The sequence below is a fragment of the Solanum lycopersicum genome, chromosome 10 (assembly GCF_036512215.1).
Source record: "Solanum lycopersicum chromosome 10, SLM_r2.1".
NCBI classification, from domain to species: domain Eukaryota; kingdom Viridiplantae; phylum Streptophyta; class Magnoliopsida; order Solanales; family Solanaceae; genus Solanum; species Solanum lycopersicum.
The window spans coordinates 46,384,964-46,395,708 of NC_090809.1; the positions used below are offsets into that span (position 1 = coordinate 46,384,964).

The window sequence follows — 10,745 nt, forward strand, 5'->3', positions numbered from 1 at the left end:
TGTGTATGATTTTTGTATAAATTTCGATTGCAATATGCAAAAATATATAAACATTGTATGAAAAATGTATAAACATTGTATGAATTATGAATATCATATTCAACTTGGATATATGTAACAGAAACAAATGATACATATATGAACATTCTATGAATATTATATGAACATTGTATGAATACTATATGAACATTTTATGAATGACAGTATAGTTCATTGTATATTTATAATGTATAAACATTGCATGAATTATGAATGTCATATTGAACTTTGACATATGTAACATAAACAAATGATATATATATGACAATTTTTTACGAAACCAAACTTAATAAATGTCAATGAGAACAACTGCACTCAATAAGACAAAACTTGTTTCTAACATTCAAAACAACACAATAACAAATGTAACATTACGAAATCATTGTTTTTGCACAGGATATTTTGAACATGTCTTTCTATACTGTCCAACTTGACGGCATCTACTGCAAGTCATTTTTGTCCTTCTGAATTTCACGTCAGCAAACCCCTTCCATCTTTCAAATTTTGGTATACTCGCTGTACAAAATTAATACAAAACATACATTATAATTTCATTAGAAAAATATACTGTAATTTTGAAAAAAAATAAGTGGACTTTCATACACAAATGATACACGTTTCATATAATCTTCATACACTATTAAAAAAAATTAATACTTCAACGTTACACAAATTTATAATAGTTCATATAATTCATACACACTTCATATACAGTTAATATATCATTCACTGTCCTATACAATACTCAAATTAAACAAACGCAATACATTTTCAATACAAAATTAATATAAAAACATATATTATAATTTAATAGAAACATATATTGTACTTACTAAAAAAAAAAGAAGTCAAATATGCAGCTATGTAAATATTCTTGAATTTTTAGAAAAAATGACTTATACGTTGAAAGCAATTTGAAAATAATCGTGAAATTTTGGAAAGAAGACTACTTGTAACGTTGATCCAAATATGTTTTAAAATGACAATCTGAAAGTATTCTGAAAATCCAAAAATATTTGTTATTATCTGGTTGAGTTTTTTAAGGAATTAATTCAAAAAAAAAATATTATTTTAACTAACTAGAGATATTTAAGGGAATGATGATAATTTGAAAATGTTTAATATCCCTAAAAATATTCTAATCATATATTTAAATTTAATTAAACTCCCTAAAAAGTACAACTATTCATATTAAAAAATATGCTACCTGCATTAAATATAACAATTAATAAAGAAACAAAGTAATGCTAATAATTTATTTATCTTTAATTTTAACTCAATAAAAAGTTAAACTCTTTAAATTCTCAGTTGTACAACATTGAATAAATGCAGTAATTATGACTGACAAAGCTACTTAATTTATATTGTTATAAATTCTTAATCATTAAATTAATTACTCATTATCAATTTATCTACTTAATTTGTAATAACAACTCTTTTTGATAAATTATAGTTAACAATATAATTACTAATAAAATACTGTAAAGTGAGATATTAAATACTACAAAATAAAATTAAATCTCTAATTTATAACTTGATAATAATACTACATATAATTTTATATACAAAATTTACTCTTACGTAATCTACATTTAATAAAAGAAATTTAACCTGCTCCTTTTTCCACAACATTGGTGACAATTATTTTAACCTTAGTCTTGTGGTGTTTGACCATTATGATAACCAAATGTGAAAAAAAATAAAATAAGCCAAGACCCAGATGAGTATTATGTGAGAAATGTAACCTGCTCCTCATTGTAGAAAATTATTTTTCTGACATAATACCATTTGGATCTTGGCTTATAATTTTCACATTTGGTTATTATAATGGTCAACATCACATGAGTAAGCTAAAAAGTTGAAGAAGTTTTGTTGCCATCACCTTATTATATGACAAAATCATTTAACAGTTAGTATGAACAAATTGTAAATATTATAGGATGCAAAATAGCTGGTGATCCTAATTAATAATCAATTCTGAATGAATCTATATATACTTTCAATATGGAGTGGGATATTAGATGTCTAAAGATAATACACATTGTAGGCCTCAAAATTAGGCATCTCAGACACTGCACATGCAATTAATAGGAGTGGGTTATGAAACTCTTAGACAATGCAATTATAAGTGCTATGGGTGACAAATGAGCTAGTCGAGTTGAATATGAGTAGATCGACAAATTAGTTAAAAAAATGAATAAAACACTTAACTCGACTACTATTTTAAATGGGTAAAATCAAGTACTTTCATTGCCTATTGAACACTTTTATTGAGCCAATGAGCAGAATGGCCGGAGTAGGTAATCAGTCGGAGGCTAAGCCGGCGAAGATGCCGAAGGCTTTTCCGACGTCTTTAGCAATGGAGATATCTTAAACTAAAGAATTAATTAATGTGTGTAAGAGCATGATTGACATTGCACTTGTGGGGGGGGGGGGGGGAAAGCACTTAGTAGGAGTTTAGTCATACTATATCATATCACAATATAAACCATGAGATGAAATCATTTTTCTCCAAAAATCATTGAGATTTTTTAAATACAAAAATTGACTCACACATTTATATTTTGTTAAATCGATTCCATATTTATATCTACTAACCATTTATTTTATATGTAAATAAAATTAATAATCACGTCATTACTTTTTGAAATTTCTTATTTTCACCAACATGAAATTTGTATTGCTTTAAATAGGTAAATATAAATGATAAAGTAGGAATTGATTTGCCGAATATTAATAAAAAGGGAGAGATCAATACTTTTTTTATTTATTCCTAATACAAAAACTTTTCTTTCGACTACATATGAAAATGTTTAAAGCAATTTAATATGAAAAAAAAAAGACAAAATTAAGAAAAGGTGATGTATATTTGATCATCACTACTTCCAATATGTTTGATTTTAGCACGAAATTAATGCACTAAAAATTTGTAATGACACACAAGTGGAACAAGGCATGAACCATATGATATTGACATACAAATGAAACTTGTTATAACTTTTACAGTGTTACATAATTATTTGAGAGAATGCAAAAGAGTAATGAAATATTTATGGTCTACGAGCATGAAATAGGTGCGAATGATGCTCACCAACAAATGTAATTTGCTTGTCAAAAATACTTTTTGAATGAATTGACCAAAAATAATTTTTTTTTTCAAAAACACTTTTCTAAAAGGCCTTTTTTTAAAAAAAAAAAAAACTGTTTCTAAAAATAAATTATTTTTAACAGTAACGCTTAACATGCTCTATGTAAACGAGAATATTAAAAAATTTTCACGGTGAGATATAAATAATGTGAAATTTTAAAAGAATAATTAGTCGTATTTGAAAATTTATATTGAGTTTGAAACATGTATCTAACTTTAAAAGATAAAGAATTAAACTTTTTGAGTTAATACATGAAATTTTTAACTTGAAAAGAAAATGAGTTTTTCAAATTTAAACTTTATCAAAAAATCAATCTGATATATCTGATCATTCTATAAATGAATAGCTCTTATAATCTTAAATATATCTTAAGAAAATGTGTGTCTATAATTTTTTTTGTTCTTCTCTCTTCTCTCTCCAAGTGATATCAAAATCGATTATTATCAGCTATGAGTACCTGACATCTCTCCTTTCTCTCCCACTCTCTTTGAAACCTTGTTTCTCTTCGTCGTCTAATGTTATGAGTTGTAATTAGCTATATTCTAGTAGCTATAATCAAAATTGTAACTTGTTAATTTAGTTGCTTAAGACAAGAGTTCCCCATTGACTAATGAGAAGATAACTCTTTGTGAATTGTACATTATTTGACTTGTAAATAACTACGGAAAAGGTTTTTACTATAGTGGATCACATATACCATTTACATTATAAAAATGCCTCACAAATAACTTTTCATCTAACGGAAGTAAAAAAATTAATTTGAAGTTAATTTCTTAATATTTAATTGTTTAAAATAATTTCATCTGGGGGTATATATAATTCTTCACACATGATCTGTTTGTCAGCATTATTTGAGTTTTTACTCTTTTTTAGTACTTACTTAAAATATGAGGAAAATTTTAAGAAAAACTTTCACACTTATACTATACTAAGGTCCTATTACCCAGAGACACACTTATACTATACTAAGGTCCTATTACCCAGAGACACACTTATAATGGAAAAATTAAGCTAAAAAGGGGTAAAAAATTATTAATAAAATAAGTTCAGGGGGGTAATAGGACCTTAGTACAGTATAAGTGTGTCTCTGAGATTTCAGCCATAGGTTGAGGGGGTACTTGGGCATTATCCCAATATTGAATGTATTTATTAAAATATTAGTTTCTAACTCCACAAAAATAAAAACAATAATAAAAGTAATTACATTTTTATATACAATAACCATTGACATAATGTTATATTCTAAATTACATTAATGAAATCTAATGAAAATGTGGGTCCATATTAAATGTCACATCATTAGGATAAACATGACATTTAAGAAAAGATTTTTGGTTGTATTGTCATTATAAATCTACTTCTCCTTCCGTTTTAAAAAGGATGACCTAGTTTAACTTGGAACGGAGTTTAAGAAAAGAAAGAAGACTTTTTAATCTTGTGGATCTAAATTAAAGTTATGTCAAAAAGTAGCAAAATTCCCTTTAATCTTGTGGATTTAAACATGTCACGTGGAAAGTTAAAGTTAAAGTGTTGCCAAAAAAAGGATAGGGGTCATTCTTTTTGGAACAAACTAAAAAGGAAATAGGGACATTCTTTTTGAAACGTGGGGAGTACCATTTCTTTTGATGCCATAGCTTAAAAACAACATTCTAGAATATTTATGAAATGACAAATTTGCCCAACAAATTGCTTACTGAAAATTTTGATAAATTTCAATTATTACGAAATATCTAAGGTTAATTATTTGTATTACAAAATTGTAAGAACTGCAAATTTATAATTACAAAGATGCTACAAAAGGGCCTCAGATATAGAGGAACATCAACAGCCCTTTCCTATTTGTCGAAAGTTTAACTAAAATAAGAAACTAAAACTGTTTACAACATTTGATTGATAAGAATAAATCAAACAAATAAAATAGATTGCTGTCAGAATACAACTTCAGCTTTATTTTAACTGTTGTGTCTCATTCAAACTGCACAATATGAATAAGCATTAATAATGACCTAGTTAAGCTGCCACCGAAACTTTGTTTCAAATCGTGAATAAATAATGACATAAAAAAAGATTAACTATTCAAATTGATGGGTTTGAAACGTATAGGATCTTTTAAGCAACCATAATATATGCATGTTCACAAAATTTCAGTACCATAATAATTTGCAACATTTGAACTTAATTGATGTCGTGTAGCTGATCTATGAAAAGATCCTCATAATTTATCGCAACGACATGTAGTACTCTAACATAAAGCAAGATTGGTGGATCAAATAAATAGAACTCAAGATTAACCAAGTTCCCGTTCTAGTTTTGAAATATCAAAATGCAAGATATGTATTTCAGTAAGTTTAGCTACAATATCAGAAATGAAGATAATAATAATCATAAAATTCATTCAATAGAGATAAACCTGCTTCAGGTTACCATTGATCTATATTGTGCAACCTTACTTTTCATGAAAAGTTTCTTTTAAAAAAAAACTACAAAATCTAAGTAAAAGAACAAAATATAAAAATTGAAAAAAAAATGACGAAATGTTTAAATGTTAACCTTGTTCTTTGCTAGGGTTCAACATTGTTCAGTCGATTCTTAGAACCATCAGACATGGTTTTTCTCCTGCATTGATACAAATTATCATTTGACATACAAAAAGTGTTAAGCCAAAATTGTGACTCAAGAATCAAGAGAAAATGCATAATACAATCTTTGACGATTCATATATGAGAGAACCTCCTTGCTGTTTGTGCTTTAAGTTCGAACTGTATATCAGCATACTCTAATGGTCCAATATTTTATATTTCTAGGAGCTCACTTATAGATGCTCCAAGTGCATAGTTTCCAAAAAACTAAAGAAATCTAATAAGTAGGGAATGAAATAATTAAACATTTTATTTGGTGGTGACGCAAAGGAGAAGCATGTTTGAAGCATAGACCCGACATATTAAATGCAACATCTCGAGAAGGAGTAAGACATTCCAACTCTAATCTTAAAACAAAAATGTAACCCATATATATATATATATATATATATATATATATATATATATATATATATATATATATATATATATATATGATATGTAATAGCTTATCCATTGACCAACAATATATGTTAACTATCTTATCCATCCTAAAATACATTTGTGGACATCTAGCATATAATCTCATTAAAAGTTCTCTCTTAAAACATGTATTTCTAAAACTGTAAATGTAAAATATATATGACCTTTTGATGTTTCAACTCAACCGCTTCCAACAACTTCAAATATCAGGTAGAAATAGTGTTTCTCTCGCATTCACAACACAATGAGCAGTAGAACTTGTACCATGACATAGCCAAAGCAGGGAATTACTTGTATGTATAAAGAAAAAAAGTAAAAATATAAGATGCATCATAGTTGGTTTAGACATCAAGGGTATTCGTTAGCAGTAAATTCATTCAATAACAACTTTCAAGCGGCGATCATCTCCATTTCCCATCCTAATTGTAAAATTCAGGGTCATAGCGTTAAAGGGTATAAATTAAAAAAAAATCAAAAGTTAGTAACATTATCTCCTTTAATTTCTACCATATCTGCATGTACATGACATATATAAGCTTAGCTTTTAAAATCTTGCTACATGGTGGTTCAGAAAAAAGTAGTAATACTATCAATTACTTGTTTGACTTAAATAAAAAAAATATGTACTCAACTGAGTTCATAAAGAGTTATTGAGAAGAATTTCTTATTTACTTTGGAACGCATCATCGAGAGACTTCTATCAACTGTATTTGCAGTATGGCTGATTGCAGTTCTTCGAAAGATGCTCAACTGATCATGTTATAGGAGAAGCATCTAAAAAATTGTTATGCATTTTTAGATGTTGCTCGTAAATCATAACATTACCATATCGCCTGAAGAATGGTGCTTCCCTATTGAAAAAATCCTCAAAAAAGAGCTATATATGTCTAAGAATTTTTCAGATATTAGCTATAAGTTCTTCAGCAAATGACACTTGATAACCAAATGTACTCAAGATTCACTAAAAAAAAAACAGGTTTTGGGAGGTTTCATTGAGGGGATTACTATAACCTCCTCAAAAATATGTTTAATGTGGGGGTTATTTTAGACCCCACAATTTTTTATTAAGTTATGGGAGTCCTAACCTACAATATTTTATTTTTTAAAAAATAAAGGTGCTTGCAAATATCGATTAACTTCACTAATTTTTATTTTGCTCTAAGCTAACTCTTACCTGTTTCTATCACTCTAAGCTGAACATTTCTCTCTCTACGATCACTCTCTAGCACCCATTTCTCTCTCACTCTCACGACACTTCTCTCTCACTCTGCTGATTTAATAAGTTTTGGCATACATTGAAGAGAAACAGAGCTCTTCATCTCGTAACTTTCAGGTAATTTTGATGTTATGATCTTCCTGAGATCACAAGCTCAATCCACCAATAAAATAAAAAAATGCCGAAAAAAAACCAACTGTAGAATTTATTGATAATCGAAGTCCTTTATTACAACTAATGAACTAACAACTATGGAACCTATTGTTACGCCATTGATGATCTACAAGGAAAAGAAGAAGAAGAAGAAGAAGAAGAAGAAGACTGAGAACAAGCAGAATTTGGATCGAAGAAGAGAGAAGGAAGTAGAGAAGAGAATTGGTGTGACTCCTATTTTCAGTTATATCTTCACTCTCTTCCAGCAAAACTATTTATAACAACCTCAACCAAAAACCTGCACCCACGTGTCATAATCCTCACCCTCACCTTCTATTAATAAACTTCCAATCCCATCCGTTCATTTTATATTTCTGTTAACCTTCCAATTTCCTTTTATTTCCTTAGCCAGATTCAAGGATCGAATCCCTGCAACCCATACTTTTATACCTTAAACTGCAGTTCATAACATTCCCTTCCCCATCAAAGCATCCTTGACCTCAAGGATTAGAATCGAAACCAGGAAACTTAGCCTTCAAAAAATCATAATCTTCCCAAGTGGCATCCTCCTTAGGAATATTAGACCACTGAGCCAAAACCTGAACAACAGCTACATTGTTTCGTTTGACCATCTGCCACTGCAGAATGGCCACTGGCTTAACCAAAAACTGTCCGTCGTCATTTGTATAAGACAAATCTGACTGTATAACCACTCGATCTACGACCTTCTTCTTTAACAACGAAACATGAAAAACTGGATGAATCTTAGAATGCAAAGGTAGAACTAATTTATAAGCCAACAACCCAATTTTTTCGACTATCAAATAAGGACCGTAATGTTTAGAACTGAGCTTCAAATTTCGTCCCAAAGCAATGGAAGTCTGTCGATATGGTTGAAGCTTTAAGTAAACCCAATCTCCCACTAGAAACTCACGCTCGGTCCTTTTCTTATCCGCAAAAAACTTCATTCTAGCTTGGGCGGTAGCTAGATTGTCTTTCAATAATTGAAGAAATTGTTGTGGATGCATCACCACGTCATTTGCTGCCTATACTAGTGTCTCCAAAAGAGGGCCAATTGGAAGTTAAGGAGGAGTATAACCATACAACGCTTCAAATGGAGTACATCGCAGACCTGTGTGGAAGTTGGTGTTATACCACCACTCTGCAGCAGGTAGCCATTTTTTCCACTGCGTAGGCCTACTTGTAGTCATAAATCGAAGGTAATTTTCCAAACACCTATTGACTGTCTCAGTTTGTCCATCACTCTGAGGATGATAGGACGAACTATAGTGCAATTGTGTACCCATTAGTTTGAACATTTCCTGCTAGAACTTACTCAAAAATACCTTGTCTTTGTCAGACACAATGTTGTCGGGACATGTAACCTATGAATATGTCTCCAATACAACTCATCTACTGTCAGAGCAATATACAGATGAGACATAGCTATAAAATGGGCATACTTTTTAAACTGATCTACCACCACCAATATCACGCTTTTAGCTTTCAACTTTGGCAAACCTTCTATAAAGTCCATGCTAATATTACTCCACGCTTGATTAGGAATTGGCAATGGCTGAAGTAAACCGGGATAGGCTGCATCGTCGTCCTTGTTACGATGGCAAACCTCACACTGAGCTACATATTCATTCACCATAGCTCTCATTCTTGGCCAATAGAAATATTGAGTTAACCTTTTGAAAGTGCCCAATTGGCCCGAAAGCCCACCCAAAGGAGTGTCCTGAAAAGTAGAAATTGGTTGTTGTCAGAAAGGCCCTTTGGAACCCACATAAACCTTGCCTTTCTTCCTTAAGACCCTATTGACGTTATGCCACAAACTAGGCTCGTGAACATCTACTGATATCAAGGTCAGCAACTCTTGAACACAAGGATTCTCCATATAATTGTGCATAATTTCTTGTATCCACATTGGCATAATCATACTCACAGACATCAGTAAACCTGCTGAAGACTTTTCACTCTCTTGTAACCTTTCGTCTCGCCTGGATAGAGCATCTGCTACCCTATTCTCCGCTCCTTTTTTGTATCGCACCTCATAAATAAGGCCTAATAATTTCATTAATCCTTTTTGTTATATAGGTGATGTTACTCGTTGTTCCAACACATATTTCAAATTATGATGATCAATCTTGACCACAAAGTGTTTGAACTGTAAATAATGTCTCCATTTATCCAGTGTGTTAAGTAGAGCCATATACTCCTTCTCATAAATCGACCTGCCCCTGTGTTTAGGAGCCAATACTTTGATAAAGAAAGCAATAGGCCTCCCTTGCTTCATAAGTACAGCTCCAATACCCCCATGACTAGCATCAATCTCTACCACAAACTCTTTGGTATAGTCAGGAAGTGCCAATACAGATGTAGTCGTCATAGCTATTTTAAGAGCTTCAAAGGCAGTTTCGACATCCACACTCCATTTGAAGGCTTCAGTTTTTAACAAATCAGTGAGTGGCCTGCTGATGGTCCCATAATTTTCCACATACTTCCGATAGTAACCTGCTAGCCCAAGAAATCCTCTTAGAGCCCGTAAGGTCTTAGGTCTAGGCCATTCTATCATAAATCGAATCTTATGAGGATCGGTAGCTACCCCTTCCGTAGTTATTAACATGGCCTAAGTACTCCACTTAAGCTTGCCCAAAAGAACATTTATACTTCTTTGAAAATGACACATTAAGCCTCAAAGTTTCAAATACCACCAGTAGATGCTGTAAATGCTCCTCCATATTTCGGCTATAAAATTAATATGTCATCGAAAAAGACTAGAACAAACCTTCTGAGAAACGATCTAAAAATCTGTTTCATTAATGCTTGAAATGTTTCTGGAGCATTGGTAAGTCCGAGAAACATTACTCTAAACTCATAATGGCCCATGTGAGTCCGAAATGCCGTCTGGTGCACATCTTCAATCTTCATCCTAATTTGATGATAAACAGCCCTCAAATCCACCTTAGAAAAGATTGGCGCCCCATGTAGTTTATCCAACAAATCATCGACTATAGGTATGGGATACTTGTCTTTAATGGTCAAGCCATTCAATCCTCTATAATCGACACAAATCCTCCATGTTCCATCTTTTTTCTTTACTAACAGTGCTGGTGAAGAATG

At 31.0% G+C, this 10,745-nt stretch overlaps 1 protein-coding gene and 1 long non-coding RNA gene across 2 annotated transcripts; both read right to left on the minus strand.

Moving 5' to 3' along the window:
- Positions 1-275: 275 nt before the first annotated feature.
- LOC138339170 (uncharacterized) lies at positions 276-1,988 on the minus strand. Its single transcript, XR_011212197.1, has 2 exons — positions 1,651-1,988; positions 276-555 (listed from the first exon to the last, which is right to left on the minus strand). It is a non-coding gene; the product is annotated as an uncharacterized lncRNA (long non-coding RNA).
- Positions 1,989-8,119: 6,131 nt separating this feature from the next.
- On the minus strand, positions 8,120-8,587 carry LOC138338872 (uncharacterized). Its single transcript, XM_069289955.1, has one exon. It carries the CDS (start codon positions 8,585-8,587, stop codon positions 8,120-8,122), a length of 468 nt encoding a protein of 155 aa, XP_069146056.1.
- Positions 8,588-10,745: the final 2,158 nt, after the last annotated feature.